This window comes from Mustela nivalis (genome assembly GCF_964662115.1).
Source record: "Mustela nivalis genome assembly, chromosome: 7".
Classification (NCBI taxonomy): domain Eukaryota; kingdom Metazoa; phylum Chordata; class Mammalia; order Carnivora; family Mustelidae; genus Mustela; species Mustela nivalis.
Window position 1 is genome coordinate 37,098,018 of NC_139026.1, and position 18,665 is coordinate 37,116,682.

The window sequence follows — 18,665 nt, forward strand, 5'->3', positions numbered from 1 at the left end:
GCCTCTGCATTGCTCTAGCTGCTACTATTATCATTATCATTACTGAGACCTAATACATCAACATGGAAGAAAGGAATAGCTCCAGCATGAGCTAGAGAATAACCACATGTGAGTTCCCTACTACAGACCCTACAAATATCCCAAGTCTTATTGTGGCACACCCCCCCACCCAAACACTCAAAGGCAACATTGAACATTCTTAGATCACTTGTTCCCCGAAGTCTGGCAACATCCATGGAATAACACAGGTTAGTGAAAGCGCCCACAGCTCATTGTCTTTGTACTGAATTTCAAAAAATATGACATATTATGGACCAACTGTATATCAATATACATGAGAGAGCTGTATGCGATACAATGCCTGAGAAACTCATCTCTGCCCTTAATGTCAGCCATTTACCAAGGTTTGTCTGTCGCACTAGGCTCAAGAGGAAAAACAGTGGAAAAAAAACAGGAAAGAATACTGCATATGAATGTGTAAATCAGTAATAAATGCAGTAAATAAAATCAACAAGTACCTTAATTATACACACATAAGAAGTCCAGCATTTTCTTTTATTGAGAGGTTGGAGGAAAGGAAAAGTCTCATATATTCATACTTACATGAATTAATTAGGCTATTTATCACCATGTTCTAATAAAAGTAGTAATACAGCATATTGCAAGCAATGAATAATGTGGTCATTATACATTTTCCTTAAGCCAAAAAACCAAGAGAGCATTTTTTAGAAGATTGATACTGTTTTCTAGCATCCAGGAAACATTTCCAGAGTAGGTAACGATATAAAGCCTCTCTCTCCCCAACTTTGGGACTGCTGTACACATTTTAAATATTTACCTATAAAACACAGCTCATTTTTTCAAAGAGTATCAATCTATTACCCCATATATAATATGGATATTTTCCAAATGTTTCTAAGAATTAGACTCAGGTGTTTTTAATTACTTTTAGTGTCTTCAGTGGAGAAGAGATAAGAAAAGAAAGAAAAGCTAAAATTAACTCTTAGTAAGTAACACTATAATGTAGTTTTTATATGTTTATGTATTTATTAGAGTGCACACATGAGGGACAAAGGGAGAGGGAGAGAGAGAATCTTAAGCAGGCTCCATGCCCAGTGCCACCATGATGCGGGGCTCGGTCTCACAATCCTGAAATCATGACCTGTGCTGAAATCAACAGTCTGGCATTTAGCTCACTGAGCCAGCCAGGCGCTCTTATAATGTAGTATTTAGATGGAGTATAGAAGCTAATTTCAGACCGCCTGGATTCAAATCCAAGATCTGTTACTTACTAGTTTTATAAGCTTAGGCAAGTTTCTTAAACTGTATCTCCATCTCCACACCCATTAAATCAGAATAAAAACTGACCCTATCTCACAGGGTCGTTATAAATATTAAATAAATTATAGCACTACGTATTGTACTTGGCTCCCAACATGGACACAAAAAAGCCTACCTGCTTTTACTACATGCTGGACACTATGTACACCAGCAACACAATCATTCCAACGATCCTATAAAGTTATAATTATTGCCTTCTCAATCAGTAAGGATAGGCTGGATTACACTACAGTAACAACCGCAAATTCTCTGTGACTTGCAAAAATAAAAGTTTATTTCTTACTCATGCAACTTCACTGTGGGCTCAAGTGGACTCCCCAGATCTGCTATTAATGCATTTCTGCTCTGCAATGCAGATGGCTTGGAGCCCACATGTGTTTCACAATAGCCATGGCAAACCAGCGGGCTGAGGAAGGAAGGGCTGAGGAAGGAAGCTTTTGCAAATAAAGACTTCACTCTTAAGTGACACACCTTCCTCCTCTTACTGCATTAGCCAAAGCTAACCACATAACTCCGTGTATATGGGGACATCCGATCCTCTGGAGTGCCTGACCTAGAGGAGAACAGATACTGCTGAACAATAATACCCATCGCAGACCAATTTTATAAATTCTGCCATTTTACAATTATTTGGGCAAAAGCACTGTTCGAGGAGTGGAGCCAGAATTTTAACCCAGAAATCAATTTGCTTTCTCCACTGATAATGATCCTGGACTTTTTATTCGCCTACCCCCCAAAATAAGATAACTAACAAACTCCCATTGGTACCTGGCAAACATCATTTGGCCTTGATTAAGGAGGCAAGTTGGGAGGAAGGCAAAGTCAGGGCATCTGTGGTTTAGAAAAGCACTTAACTCTCAATTGAGAATCAATAAAACTCTATGAAAATAAGAAAAACTGTGGAGAGAAAGCAAAGTTAGATTAGTATAAAAGTAGACTTTTCTAAGCTCCAATGTTTTTGCTTCTATTTATTTAGCAAATAGTCTATAATACTGACCCTATGCTCCTTTGACTTAACCAATTTTTTTTTACAAACATCTGCACTGCTCAGGTCTACAACAGATACTGAGCATTCATTTTTTTTTTTTTAATCTTCCCAAAGTTCTTTAACTTAACTGAGCCATCCACTTAGGAGAGATGTCTTGAAAGATTATACTTGGGAAATGTTTTTATTCTAAAATCAAAACCTAGGTAGAAGGTATTCCTGTTGTCCAGAGTTAGCTCTTAAGTCAAAGACCTATAAAATTTAATTGCTTTCCTCCCACTTAGAAACATTTATAGTTTAAATCAGTAAAATTCACTATTTACTGAAAGTCACAAATTAAGATCTACCCTCTCTAACCTAGAATTTGAAAGAGCTTTTTTATTTATTTATTTTTAGCTATTCTAAGACTTTCAACTGGACTACCTCAAACTCAAAATTCTTTTTTTTTTTTTTAAAGATTTTATTTATTTATTTGAGAAAGAGAGAATGAGCAAGCAAGAGAGAGGGAGCTAGTGAGCGTGGGGAGCAGGGAGCAGAGGGAGAGGGAAAATCCGACTCAGGCTAAGCAGGGAGACTGTGAGGGCTCAATCCCAGGACTCTGGGATCATGACCAGAGCCCAAGGCAGATGCTTAAACGACTGAGCCACCCAGGGGCCCCGAAATTCAAAATTCTTACACTTCAACTTTCCTGGATATCATAATAGTACTCCTCCTAGATTACACTGGGGAAATAAGTCAAACAGAGAGAGTCAATTTTCATATGGTTTCACTTATTTGTGGAGCATAAGGAATAACATGGAGGACATTAGGAGAAGGAAAGGAAAAGTGAATTGGGGGAAATGGCGGGGGGAGACAAACCCTGAGAGACTGTGGACTCTGAGAAACAAACTGAGGGTTTTGGAGAGGAGGGGGTGGGGGGGTGAGAGAGCCTGGTGGTGGGTATTATGGAGGGCACGTATTGCATGGAACACTGGGTGTGGTACATAAACAATGAATTCTGGAACACTTAAAAAAATAAAATTAAATTAAGATGTTAAAAAACAAAAGAATATTACCCCTCCTTTCTATGCACTATCTTTTTACCTCATTTGGCCATAATTCCAACAAAAGCAAATAAAATTAACCTCTTATAGGAAGTTCTCTATCTCCATAGTTTAGATAAAGGATCTGAATTGCACATTCAGATGTGCTTCTAAAATTGTAATTTAAAGAGGTTATTAGATTCATATATTGTCACAAAGATTCATCAGCCTCCTACATATTTCTCTTGCACATGTCACACCAGTGTGGAAAGCAATGAGTTGCTGCTTGTTGCTTATGAAAGTAGAATTCTTTAAAAAAGAGAGAGAGAGAGAAAAGAAAGAAAATAAGGAGTAGCAGCAGATACAATACCTTCAACCACCAGATTTTTTTTTCCCCTCACCTAATAGTATATGGTGGGAACAAAGGAGAAGCAAGCCACCTTCCAGGAGATACTTGCTCAGAGTTTGGATTTTCCCATGCACCTGGTAGTTGATGCAGTCACAGCTGATTGAATTTCCATTGTTCATTGATTGTGCCATTTGTCAGGCAATCCATCCTTTCTTATGTAATGGCCATATTCCTGTAGTTCCCTCTGTTGTGTCCTGGAGGTTCAGCAGCATGAGAGACTGAGAAAATTAGATATGGCGCGGCATCAAGCTGCTGACCTTGAGAATATACAATAAGGCCCATCTTTTAAAGTTGGGCTTTCTTGATAGAGGTTTTTCTGCGGGACTGTATTTCTAACAGGTCATTTTTCATGCCGACCGTGTACCTTCTTAAAATATTTTTTGTATTTATAGGAAAATGACAATTTAAATTTTAAATATGCCTGTACTGTGGCACGATATTATGAATAAATTCATTTCATTTAGAGTTTGTCAAAAGGGGACAAATTTTTCATCTTTAGGTAAGCCTCTTACTTTCAAACCAGAATTAAACATCATTTTAATAAACTCTGATAAATATGAAGGAAAATTCAAAGAATCTCAGTAAGTTAAAAAGAGAAAAAGACTAAATTTCCCAAATAGTTTAATGTGGTTTATTGACGGATTGCCAAAGCACCAAAATTCATTAGGGAAATTCAATTACTTTCCAGTTACATAAAATTCACATTATACTGTCCGTATTTGTTTTCCTTGGAAACAAAGTCAAACTCACAGAAAAGTTGGAAATACAAGATAAAGAACTTTTTCCTCCTCTGAACCACTTACTTATACAATGCCTAATACCCCAAGAATAATTAAGTAAATCAACGACTATTATTTCATCCCTTTTCAATTGCCTCCTCATCTTCCCTGTAAACTCGCAATGAAATGTGTAACTATCTAGAGAAACAGAACTGTGACAGTATATAACAAGAACATACAGACTGGCTGAGTAGCTCTGTATGTCATCGTTTAGACTCTTCCATGGAGTTTCCTCCAGGAACTTCTAGGACCGAAACAAAAGAAAGATAAGAAACCACACAAAGCTGCAAAAACAGGGACACCTATTGATGAGGAATGGGTTTCAAAATAAGCAAAATTCCCTTCATTCCTATGTCACAGATTTCTTCACTTCTGCCTTTTTAAACACGGGTTTCTCCTAAAAGGGGAGGAAGAAAAGTAAAGAGAGGGAGGAACGTATTTCATAGCTCAGGTGCATCTACACGCTGTCATTCTGTCTCCCCTTCCTGTCTCTAATTCCTCCATGGAATGTTCCTTCCACCCTCTGCTCACTCTGTAACGCACTGCTCTTGGTCTCGCCTCTGTTTCTCCATTCACATCACATTATGAAAAGTCCCTGAGGATTTCTGAATCAAAATTGCTCTTTCACACCTCCGTTGCCTTAAAACATCTCTGAGCCCTTAACCTCTACTGATGGTCCTTCTTTTATCTGTTCCCTTCTTTATACTCCAGGACACTGCAAGATCCTGCTCTTCCTTCTCCTACTTCTTTGACCAAGGTCCCATCCACTCTTGCAAGGTATTTTTTCCCTACTTGTCTCCAAAGTTTAGTTTTTAGTATGTTCCTCTTCCTCTCTCTCCCTCCACCCCCATCTCCACTCAACATTCATCAGGCTTGAACTCTACATCTTTTCAACTTAGAGTCGAGTCTATAGCCGTACATCAAGCCCCCTCCAGGTTTCAGCCAATGAACTTTCATTTCACAATCAATTCCCCAACTTGGAGATCTGACTCACATTCTTGCCATTACCAAAACTTCCTTCCTTCCCTGAACCCCACTTTCAGGCAGTCACAATGTTGCATTTAGCCTGGGGATAGGAGTTACTCAGTTCTGGCCAAGTGCTGCCCATTGCTAGTGGATATTCTACTTTTTTGTCAAAAGAAGACCAAAAATTGAATTGATACCAGAAATGTGGATTTTAGGTGAAATCTTCCCATGTTTAAATACTGAGAACTACTTAAATAAACAAAAACTCAACATCTGGCTTACACAAAACCCACTTGTAGGCTTAGAGTCAGATTGTGACCTGTAGCCCAAGAAGTGAAAACAAAACCTTTTGCTTCCTATTCCAAGATTTCTGAAACCATCCTGAAACTACCTTCTGAATTTGAGTGCAGCAGGGCCCCCCTTAACTGCGGTTTCACTCTGCTATTTTCAGTTACCTGGGGTCAAACTCAGGCCCAACATTTGTTACAGTGTCTATGTCCTTGATCTCACTTGATCTTATCACGTAGGCATTTTATCACAAGAAAAAGAAAGATGAGTACAGTACCATAAGATATTTTGAGAGAAAGAGACCACGTTTACATAATGTTTATTACAGTATATTATAATTTTTCTATTTGAGTTACTGTTGATTTCATACTGTACCTAGTTTATAAATTAAATTTATGATAAGTATGTATATATAGAAAAAAACAGTATATGCGGGTTCAGTTCTATCCACGGTTTCAGGCATCCTCTGAGGTCTCTGACTGTATCCCCCATGGGTAAGGGAGACTACTGTACCAGTAACTCAAAATACCTTCTACAAGCCAACTATCCTCCCATACATAAGCACACTTGATTTTTTCTAACCTCTATGCCTTTGTCATGTTTGCTCCCCACGCAAAAATATTTTTCTTCTAAAGTCCTATCTTACGATGCAGTTTGAATGTTACCTTATCTTTGAAAACCTCCCAGGATCATATTTCAAAGACATTAATACCCAGTATTGTGTGTCAGGCACAGCTCCAAGCATTTTACAAGTCCCTCCCTACTCCCATATAATCCTAAAAATTAATCCAAAAAAAAATCCTGATACTATCCTGATATCCCCCATATAACCCTAAAAAAAATTCTGATGCTGTCATCATTCTCATTTTACAAATAAGGATATTGAAGCTTGCCCAAGGTCAGTGGCAGAACTGGGGTTGAACTCACACCCATTTCAAGTACAGAAAGAAAAGTAGTAAATTCATGTTCTGGTCATCCATGAATATATGGCATGTTATGTACCAGGAAAAAAATGTAAAATTCCACAACATGACTCACAAGACCATTTACCATACGGCTCTCTTCTTCCATTTCTTTATAATTTCCCCTGTCATTCCCTAAGTCCCAGCCACATTAGTTTTCTTTCAGTTTCTACAATCTACTGAGCTACTTCATACCTCACGGCCTTTGCATATGCTGTGCTCTTTGCCTGGAATGTTCCTCCCCACGTTTCATGTCTTATCTCTACTCACTGGGATCTCTGTATAAACATCATTTCCTCAAGATTCCTTCCATGATCCTTCTAGAGAAGACTATGTTACATCCACCACTAACCACTGTATTTCATAATATCTATTGCAACTCTAAATAAACAATTTTGTGATAATTTTTTTAATGTTGTCTCCTTTGCTGCTATGTGGTAGGTTCCTTCACTATCTCTTCCATCATTTTCTTTGTAGTATCCACACAATAAGTGAATGATTGATGTCTTTAACTCTTATGGAACATTTGAAGACTTAGAGGAATTAAACAACCTTTATCTCATAGCTAGTAAGGAACTGAGATCTTGCATGTTGGAAAAACCTACACACTTTCTATTATAGAAAGGTTAACCAAGCTGAAATCATTTTCTAGTAATCCGCATTTATTTGGGAGCCTTTCCTTTTCAGCTTATAGTCACTGTTATTACATACTAAATGCTAAATCAAATAGTATATGAGAGTCTTATCATGGAATGTTGTTTAAATAAAAATAAGCAAAAATGGGTTGCAATGCTTTCAGAAAAGAATAAAGTGATGACCTACACAGAAGAGTCAACCACAAAGTATAACACAAAGTGGACTGCCTAATCTTTACTTCAGAGAGTGGCAGCTGGATTTCAATTTCAGGCTAGGCAGCAGGATACCTAATGCAGGAGGAGAAAATAACCCAAACATCCATTTCCTTGTTCCAGGATTAGAGAAAATAATCAGAATTCTAATTGCTTCACCTTTGACTGCAGTTTTCCACGGAAGTTCCTAAAATAGACACTTTAGTACCCCCAAAAGCCAGATATCAAGAATGTGAATTAATCAACAAACTGCAACAAAAAGGTGGTTCTTCCCAACTTCCTAGAGCACCTACATGTAACTGGGATTTATCTTTCAGAGATCTCAGAGATTAAGGTACCTGAAATGTATGTTACAGGACTATTCATTTCAATGGAGAGTCCCTTAGTTTACCACCCTTAAGAATTTCTATTCCATGTTCACACTCCTGCGTAGGTAAACTGCTATGGGATAGTTAGTTGATGCCACTATGAAAGCTCACATGCATTACTATTTATGTGTTGGAGCTTTTGATAGGTCTACAGATGCTGAGTGGAGTTTACTTTCAAGAAAAACAGACAAGATTATAAGGAAGACGGAGAAGTCAAAGGGCACCAGAGATCTTGATTCCAGATAAGGCAGCTCTGTCTAGGAGAAGAAAGCTGTAGCAACCTCTCCTCGGTTTACTGAAAGATTTGGCTGTCCACATCTCCATTACCCAGCTCCCAGTGACACAGAAAATAAGTAAGTCTCTTTCAGAACAAATTATGCTTATATCCCCTTACCACCTCCCAAAGACATACAGAAGCAAAAATCATCGCATCTACGTACTCTGTTACTTATACTAACATTTTTTAAAACCTGTGTGTCAGCTCTGCCCTAGATCCTAGGGATATAAAGACAAAAAAGGGAGAGAGAGAGAGACATTCATCCTGCCCTTGAATTTAGCTTTATAGATAACTGTTAACCCATGAGGAATATCTGCAAATATGTGTCCAACACAGTATTGGATTCTATTTGAAACTGAAAGTGCTTATTGAAGTTTAAGATTAGATATATGGTCTCCTACCTTCATTTCCTGCCTAATTCTTCTCTGCCAAACAAAATTCTTAGTAAAATCCGATCACACTGCTAAAATAAATAAGGACACACAGACTTATCTTTATGCACCTTGATCTTTTGGGTTGCTACAAAGCAGGTATGGCCACGTGATTCCAAGAGTACACAGATGAAGAGTTCATATGGAGTATTATCAAATGTCAGTTATTTAAAATGCATTGAATTTTTGAAAACATGAAGACCCTTTGGTAAAAATGTCATTAAAAACATTCAGTGCAGGGGCTCCTGGGTGGCTCAGTGGGTTAAAGCCTCTGCCTTCGGCTTAGGTCATGATTCCAGGGTCCTGGGATGGAGCCCCACATCGGGCTCTCTGCTCAGCAGGGAGCCTGTTTCCTCCTCTCTCTCTCTCTGCTTGCCTCTCTGCCTACTTGTGATCTCTGTCTGTCAAATAAATAAATAAAAATCTTTAAAAAAAAATTCAATGCAGACAATTTTGGAAAATTTAGGCAAGCAATTAGAGATTAAGAAGAAAAAAGTTAGAAAGAAAATCTCCAGGTTACGAAGGCATAGATGGCTCAGTAGGTTAAGTGGCTGCTTTTGGCTCCAGTCATGATCTCAGGGTCCTAGGATCCAGTGGCGCACGGGCTCCCCGCTCAGCAGAAGAGTCTGCTTCTCCCACTCCCCCTGCTTTTCCCCACCACTTGTGCTGTCTCTACTTCTCACAAATAAATGAACAAATAAAATCTTTAAAAAAAAAAAAATCTCGTCTAAAATACCTATCTGATGAACCCTTGACTTCGACATTCTCTGCACTCACTCCGGCCCCTGTCAACCCCTACCAACCCTCTAGAAACTTCTGCTTTCCCTTCCATTGTCACTGCCACTGCCTTATATATGGCCTTCATTTGTTGTTACTTGACTTCTTTCTTCTTTTTTTTTTTTTCCCTATGACTTCTTAATTAACTTCTCTTCACATGGTTTTGGGGGAGGGGGTGGTCACATAAACCATTTTCAGTACCATACTTTATGACAGATATGCAGACACACAACTTTGAGAATACACTCTTAGGAAAGACCATGATTTTTGTTTTGTTCTAAGAAACACAAGGAGAGTTTTCCCCTCCTGAAATAACTATGGTGTAAGAGTGCAAAGATAGCTAGCTACTCTTCCTCCGAAATTTTTAAAGTCTATTTCATCCAAGACATGGTCTTAATTCTTTACCCATTTAGTCCTCATACTATTACCACATTTATAAATGAGAACACTGAAGCAGAGAGATTAAGTAACTCAGCTGTGAACACACAGCCAGTAACTGGGAGACCCAGAACTCAGACCCAGTATTCTGGCTCCACAGACCATGCTCTTAGTCGTCATGAGTCATCATGACTTACATATATACATATATACACACACGTATGACATATACACACATATGTGTGTATATGTCTGTGTACTATATTATGTCTACATATATACATATATGTACACACATATGTGTATATATAGACATATAGACATAGACATATAAATACACATGGTGCTTCGATCACTGTCAGGCATGTCAAAGAGGATTAGTCAAACACTACTGAAAAAATTAAACCAGAAGAGAAAAGGTGCTCAGATTCTAAAGGGAAAACTATGTAAACTGTTTCAAACAATGAAGGGGGGAGCATGATGACAATACAGAACAGGGTCTGGTTGGCTTGCCTTTCTCCATTTCAACAAGGAGACATTTGTCAAATCCAAACCTGTCATTTCCCCAATCCCATTCATTGCTGGGAATTTGGAAATCTGGGAAACCCCACTGCAGTGTTTCTCAAACTTTTACAGGAAACATCTCTCTCTAATGGCCAGCAGATGAGAGCAGCCACATTCCTACTAGGCACACAGCTGAACAAGCAGCCACAAGGCCAGTTTTCATAGACTGTGTGCCTCACCCTTACTATTCTGACAAGTCTGGCATTTATTCTACAATGTATCTCTGTTTGGTTGTGATGTAAAAATAATGTTTATAGCTGCTTATAGTTGCAACTCTAGACAAAAAAAAAAAAAAAAATCCTACCATGATTTCTAGCACCACCTGGCCTATATGTGCATAATTCTGGAGTACCTCATATTATGGCTTCATATAGACAATAGGGCTATGGATCTAATCTAAGCTGGCTCATGAGCCCCCCTCCCACCTCTCTAGCCAACACAATAATTTGCAACCACAGTAAAGGTCAAATTTCAGCCTGTTTTCCAACCCCTGGTTTTTAATAATTAGATCCTTGTCCACCTTGAGAAGATACACCCCTCCTTCCAAACCCTAGTTAGGTTTGATTTTACTGAAGTCTTTCCTCATTTAAATCTCTTGCTCCCTGCAGTGTGTGGATACTTGGCAATACTTGCCTAGTTTATCCCACTGTTCCCATTTGTCTCCGTGGCTGTCTCACACACTGGACAGTGCTGTCCCTGGGGCCAGACCCTTGTTTTAGCCCTGTAACATGGCCAGTGCCAAGCAGAGCCCTGCCATGCCAGTAAATCTCTGGGCTATAGGAAACTGAGTTCATAACAAGTACCCAACCCCTCAAGAGACGGCAAAAGAGTTGACTATAAAATTTAAATGAAACACAAATCGAAAGATCTGAGCACATCTCCAGTCCTGAATTTCTCTCCTAACAGTGCCAGGTTCCCCGCGAAGGGGACGTCGGGCCCGGTCGCCCAAAAGTCGTGAGAGATCTGGCTTGGCGAAGGAGTCACTCACCAGCTCGTGGAAGGGGGGTATCTGTTCTCCAGCGTTTTGGTCCAGGGCTTGTACCAGCTGATCTGCTCGGCCGCTTTGCCCCAGAACCTCTCGGGGTCGGCCACCGAGGCCGCGAAGTGGGTCTTGTACTCGCCGCCACCGCCGGCCGTGGACAGCGATCGGCAGCCCCGGCCCCCGAGAGCGCCCCGAGGGCCGGGGGCCACGTACGCCCTGCGGGCCGGGCCGGCCCCCCGCGCCGCCGCGGACCCGGGCAGGGACCCCCCGAGTCCCCCAGCGCCGGTGACTTTACGACACTGCAACCAAGACGGCTTCATCGCCGCCGGCCGGGCCCCCCGGTCCCGGAGTGCACTTGGCAGACAACAGCGAGGGCGCCCCCGACGTCCCGAACCCCGCGGGGAGCGTGCGGGAGGCGGGGGCAGCTCCGGAGCGGCGCGCGGGGCGCTGAAGTTTGGCCGGAACACTAGAGCTGCCGGCAAAAGCCGACCTGGAGCGTCCGGGGAAGCAACAGGCTGGAGTGGGGGCTGGGGGGTGGGAGGCAGGGGCCGGGGCCACCACGGAAGAAATTCAGCTCCTGCGTGCGCCCCCAGCGCCGCAGCTCCCGCACGGAAAGCGCCCTGGAGCTGCAGAACCTCCTCCCTTCTCCCACACGCCAGTGGCCCCCGGGGGAGGCCGACGCACCCATCTCGTTTTCAACAAACAGGTTTTCAAACAAACAAGTTGTGCGCAGCTCCTCTGACTTAATCTGTGCAGAGCCAGCTGGTGGAGGCGTACCCTGCGGCGAAACCAACACCCCGGGGCTCCGCGGCAAGGCCCCTGAAGTGCGTGTTTCCTTTGTCTTTAAAACTCAGCTAAGTCCCTGGTTATTAAAAACACGGGCGGCTCCAGGGCAAGGGCTGCTCCAGGATTTCCCGGCAGCTGAGAGGGTAGGAGGAGTGGAGAAAGGTTGCGCTGAAGTGGGTAGTAGTTTGAGGGAGTGATTGACCCGCCACTGGGGAAGGCAACACCCTTAGGATCCGGATTCACCGGCTGCCAGGTTTGCCCCAAGGGACTTGTTGCATTTCTGGCCTTCCAGTTTGCCTCTTTGGGGCTTCTGTGGGCCTTTTTTTTTTTTTTTTTTTTTAGGAGGGGAGGGAGCCAAAAAGAGGAGCTAAGTTAAGGTAAAGTGAATCAAACAACAGAGGAAGAGGAAGCTGGGGACAATTAAAAGAGAAAGACAGTGTAAATTACTATTGGGTCTAACATTCCTAAAAGCTCCTTCACCGTTTTTTTACACCCAAGTGAAATTCAGATGCAATCCTGTTTGCCTTAACATTTGCGGTTTTAAATGTAAAGATGTGTATTCCCAGGTCTGAGGTGAGAAATAGTGGAATGCCCCGGACCCTAGGAAGGACTGTAAACTTGAGAAACTGTAATCAGACCACTCTGCAGGAAAAGGATAATGTGGAGATAAAGGTTAAACAAAACAGAGATAAATCTAACGCAAACAAAGAGAATTTAAATAACCACCTCAGTTATTCCCTGTCAACTAGGAAACAAGGCGCTAGACTTCTTCCTGCCACCTGCAGCCTCCTTTATTTCTTCTGAAGGCTTCAAATCAAAGTAGCAAAAGACATTCACTACTACTTGAACTCAGAGATAAAGCCGTTTAAACTCCTAGCCCTCTCCTTTCCTCTGCCCAGTTGCTTAGTGTTGCTTCCTGGTGCTTAAGATCCCCTGACTCCAAATTATCCCCTATTGTATTACAGTGATGCCCACTCCAGGCATTTGTGTAAAAATGTGTGAGTACCTACCCTGCAAGATGTGGTTGCTGGGGCAGATTTGAAGGAAGGAAGCAGATAGTCAGGGGGGTACCTACTCTGTATATTTGTGGTGCTCCCCTTTCAAATTATGTTAGTTCCTGTAATTCTCAAAGAAGTACTAGGAAGTGGGAACTATAATCCCCATGTTTACAAATGGAACAGCAAAATAGGTGAACTCGCTGGAGATCACACAGCTACCAAGCAAAACACAATTCAGACCTCATTGATACTCTGAGCTTGGGAGCCCCTGCACCTTTAAGGACCTGCGTGCCAATGATACTGATCAGAGTAAGAAGGAAGGAAGGGCGAGAGGGAAGGAAGAAGGAAGATGGATTTTAGACTTCCAGTAAAATATGACAAATTGAATACCCACAGCTGAAAGAGAATCGAAGAGTGACAGTGAGAGCGGTGGGCAAAAGCCTCAAGGACAAAGAGAATAGGAGAAAAGAAACCAAATGACAGAATGGAATGAAGATGGATTCATGGTTTTATGATTTACAGGGTCACTTGGGGGGTGGGGAGAAAGGGTTCTGAATTTAATTTCATTTGGTAGAGAAAAGGGATTTCCTCTTCAGAAACCTGGACTGTGTCAGGATTTTGAGGCCCTGATTTCCTCTGAAGGTTTAGAATGAAGGTTAAGGGCTTAAAAACAAACGCATTAATTAAAAGATTGTATGAGACAAAGTTAGACCCCCACATTGTTTGGGCGAAACCATTTGCTCTGGACCTGACTGTATTCCGTCTTATTTTAAGTAATTGCACAAAATAGATTGTTAATGTAAGTTCCAAATCAGAAATGAGTTGAAGACATAGTTGAAGCAAAAGCAAGGAGTAGAGTGGACGTGTAGGACAAGGATCACCAATGAGACTAGAAATTTTTCATGGAGCTTAGTACAGAAGTGCAAAACAATGGCAAATCTAGGCCAGAGTTTGAGGGTGCACCATTGGCCTTTAAATTAAGACACTCAAAGCCTGTTGACTGGCCGAGAGCTTAAGATCATTAGGCACTGAGTCTCCGTTTGCATCCTAGTACTGCCACTTACTAGGTAGAAATTTGGAAAATTTATTAACTCTCCTACACTGTAATATCAGTATCTGTATTCTGAGGCTCCTAATCCTTACCTCACATGATTGTTGTGAGTTTAAGTATGTATACATTGGTTAGCATCAAGGCAGTAGCAAACCAAGCTAATTTAGGACTGCAACAAAGCGTAGGAACAACCCACCAAGCCCGAAGGACTACCTCAAAAACCTCCATCTTCATTAACATACCTGAAAGTTTACAACCAGAAAATTTTGAAAGAAATTATTTTAATTTAAATATGCATGTACTTTCTATACTGCTTCAAAAACTAAAACTGTACCGTTCATTAAATTGGGGACAGGGTAATTGCAATCTTTTCAACGTTTGCATCTCTAAAATTCTGGCTTTTAATGCAAAATACTTATTTTCTTGTGTACCAATAAACTGTATATATTTTTTTCTTTTTCTCATTTATTTTATTTTATTTTATTTTTCATCCTAACAGGTGTACCCTTTAATCCCCAACCCCCATTTTCCCCATCCACTCATCCATCTTCCTTTGGTAGCCATCAGTTTGTTCTCTATCATTGAGAGTCTATTTCTTGAATTGTCTTTCTCTCTCTTTCTCTTTGCTCATTTGTTTTGTTTCTTAAATTCTATATGTGAGTGAGATCATATGGTATGTGTCTTTCTCTAACTGACTTGCTTCGCTCAAGATTATACTCTCTTTCTCTCTCTACATGTTGTTGCAAATGGAAAGGTCTCATTCCCTTTTTATGGCTGAGCAATATTCCATTGTGTATATATAACACGTCTTCTCTATCCATTTATCTTTTGTTGGATACTTGGGCTGCTTTCATAGTTTGGCTGTTATAAATAATGTAACATTATAAGTTATAATATTATAAATAACACTGCAATAATCATAGGGGCGCATATATCCTTTCAAATTAGTATTTTTATATTCTTAGAGTAAATACCCACTAGTGTGATTACTGGATCATAGGGTAGTTCTATGTTTAACTTTTTTGAGGAAACTCCCTCCTGTTTTCCACAAGGCTGTACCAATTTGCATTCCCATGAACAGTGCAAGAGGATTCCTTTTTCTTCACATCATCCCTAACACTTGTTGTTTTTGTGGTTTTTATTTTAACCATTCTGACGGGTATGAGGTGAACATATTTCAGCATCATAATGAAAGATCTCATATGAGAAACACACAGCCAACATCATACTTAATGATGAAAAACTAAGAGCTTTTCCCCTGAGATCAAGAACAAGATAAGGAAGTCCACTCTCATTGTTTTTATTCTGCATCTATTAAAATGATCATATGGTTTTTATCCTTTCTCTTATTGATGTGACATATCACGCTGATTGCTTTGCAAATATTAAACCACCCTTGCATCCTAGGAATAAATCTCATATACCTGTGGTATATGACTTTTTAAAATATATATTGTAGGATTTGATTTGCTAATATTTTATTGAGGATTTTCCCATACATATTCATGAGAGATAGTGACCTGTAGTTCTCTCTCTCTCTCTCTCTCTCTTTTTTTTTTTTTTTTTTTTTTTGGTAGTGTCTTATCTACTTTTGGTATCAGGATAATGATAATTATCCTGATAATTCCTCATGGAATGACTTTGGCAATTTTCCTTCCTCTTGCATTTTTTGGAATAGTTTAAGAAAAATGGGTATTAACTCTTTTTTAAATGTTTGGTGGAATTTATCTGAAGTCATCTGGTCCTGAACTTTTGTTTGTTGGGATTTTTTTTTTATTATTGATTCAAGTTCATTCCTAGTAAATGGTCTGTTTTTTTCTGCTTTAGTTTTGGTAGGTTACATGCTCCTCGGAATTCATTCATCTCTTCCTAGTTGTCCAAATTGTTGACATATAGGTTTTTTTTTTTTTTTAAGATTTTATTTATTTATTTGACAGAAAGAGATCACAAGTAGGCAGAGAGGCAGGCAGGAGTGGGGGGAAGCAGGCTCCCGCTGAGCAGAGAGCCCGATGCAGGGCTCAATCCTAGGACCCTGAGATCATGACCTGAGCTGAAGGCAGAGGCTTAACCCACTGAACCACTCATATGAGGTACCTGACATATAGGTTTTCAGGGTATTCTGTACAATTGTTTGTATTTTTGTATGCTGGTTGATATTTGTCCCTTTCATACACCATTTTATTTGGCTTCTCTCTCGCTTGCTCGCTCTCTCTGTCTGTCTCTCTCTTCCTTTTGAGTCTTGCTAAAGGTTCATACAATTTTTTGATCTTTTCAAAGAACCAGTTTCCAGTTTCATTAATTGGTTCTATTACTTTTTTAGTTCCTGCATCATTTATTTCTGCTCTAATCTTCATTATTTCTTTCCTTTTACTGGGTTTGGGTTTTATTTGTTCTTCTTTTTCTAGCTTCTTTAGGTGTAAGGTTAGGTTATTTATTTGAGATTTTTCTTGCTTCTTGAGGTAGGACTGCATTTCTGTAAACATCCTTCTTAGAGTTGCTTTTTCTGGATCCCAACGATTTTGAACCATTATGTTTTTATTTTCATTCATTTTCAAACTGGACAGCAACATGCAAAGAAATGAAACTGGAACACTTTTTTATGCCAATAAGAAATATAAATTCAAAATGGGATTAAAGACCTAAATGTGAGAACTGAAGCTCATATGAATTCTAGAATAGTACACAGGCAGTAATCTCTTTGACACTGGCTGTAGCAGCTTCCTTCTAGGTGTCTCTTGAGGCAAGGAAAACAAAACAAAAATAAACTATTGGGATACATCAAAATAAAAAATTTCTGCACAACAAAGGAACAATCAACACTAAAAGGCAACCTACAGAATGGGAGAAGACATTTGCAAATGACAAATCTGACAAAAGGTTAGTGTCCGACATATATAAAGAGGTGATACAACTCAACAGGCCCAAAAATGAATAATCCAATTTAAAAATGGACAGAAGACACGAACAGACACTTTTCTAAAGAAGACATAAAATGGCCACTCACATGAAAAGATACTCAACATAACTTATTATCAGGGAAACGTAAATCAAAACTACAATGAGATATTATCTCACTGCTGTCAGAATGACTAGAATCAACACAAGAAGCAACAGGTGTTGGCAAGGATATAGAGAAAGGGGAACCCTCTTGCACGGTTAGTGGAAACAGAACCACTGTGGAAAACAGTGGGCAGGTTCCCCAAAAAGTAAAAAATAGAACTACTCCATGATCCAGCAATTGCACTACTAGATATTTACCCAAAATATACCCAAAGAATATTTAGATATTTACCCAAAATATATCCAAAGAATATTTAGATATTTACCCAAAATATATCCAAAGAATACAAAAATACTAATTTGAAGAGATACATACTCCAATGTTACAGCAATGTCATCCACAAGAGCCAAATTATGGAAACAACCCAAGCAAGCATCCATCACTTGATGAATGGATAAAGATGTAGTAAATAGATACACTGGATACAGCAGATATTACTCAACCATTAAAAAGAATGAAATCTTGGGGCACCTTGGTGACTCAGTCGTTAAGCATCTGCCTTCAGCTTAGGTCATGATCCCAGGGTCCTAGGATTGAGCCCCACATCAGGCTCCCTGTTCTGTGGGAAGCCTGCTTCTCCCATTCCCACTCCCCCTGCTTGTGTTCCCTCTCTTGCTGTGTCTCTCTCTGTCAAATAAATAGTTAAATAAAATAAATAAAAATAAAAAGAATGAAATCTTGCTATTTGCAACTACATGGATAGAGCTAGATAGGATAATGCTAATCAAAATAAGTCAGTCAGAGAAAGACAAATACGATATGATCTCACCCATAGGTGGAATTTAAGAAACAAAATGAAAGAGCAAAGGGAAACAAGAAAAAGAGAGAGAGGCAAACCAAGAAAGAGACTCTTAAATATGGAGAACAAACTGATGGCTACCAGAAGGGAGGCAAACAGGGGATGGGCTAGATGTGTGATGGGGATTAAGGAGGACACTTGCTGTGATGAGCACAGGGGGACGTATGGAAGTTGAAACACTATATTGTACACCTGAAACTAATATTACACTGCATGTTAATTAACTGTAATTTAAATTAAAACTTTTAAAGATTGCCTTCTCACATAATGCATTTGTGATGGTAAATCCAATACAAATCATTAATATTTAATTTAGATCACTAAAATCCTTGAGAGATCATTTTTAAATTCTTCCATACAGACCATTCCTAAGAAATTACCCTGTTTCTGATTCATATTCCACTACTAAAGCCACTCTATGGTACTCAAATATTTGTAATAAAACCTTGAATATATGAGAAATTATCTTACTGTCGGGGAATAAATGATGAAAAGGAAAAGAAATATCCTTTAAACTAATATTTTTTCATAAAATGTAGTCAATTACCAAACATTATTTTAGGCTGTCATTTTTTCCCCTCTTTTTGTGAATG

The 18,665-nt window shown here is 39.7% G+C and overlaps 2 protein-coding genes across 4 annotated transcripts in view; one reads left to right on the plus strand and one right to left on the minus strand.

Moving 5' to 3' along the window:
• The window catches only part of ACSS3 (acyl-CoA synthetase short chain family member 3), a 156,255-nt gene extending 144,133 nt beyond the window's left edge, over nucleotides 1-12,122 (minus strand). Inside the window, exon 1 of the mRNA XM_082742779.1 lies at nucleotides 11,384-12,122. Within this exon, the coding sequence (XP_082598905.1) occupies nucleotides 11,384-11,697 (314 nt within the window). The 5' untranslated portion in view covers nucleotides 11,698-12,122. The remainder of the gene's footprint in view (nucleotides 1-11,383) is intronic.
• A 14-nt stretch (nucleotides 12,123-12,136) lies between these two features.
• The window catches only part of LOC309870484 (uncharacterized protein), a 39,311-nt gene continuing 32,782 nt past the window's right edge, over nucleotides 12,137-18,665 (plus strand). For all 3 annotated transcript variants that reach the window (XR_014314608.1, XR_014314609.1, XM_082742787.1), the window contains exon 1: nucleotides 12,137-12,416. The gene's annotated coding sequence lies outside the window, so the exon portion shown is untranslated. The remainder of the gene's footprint in view (nucleotides 12,417-18,665) is intronic.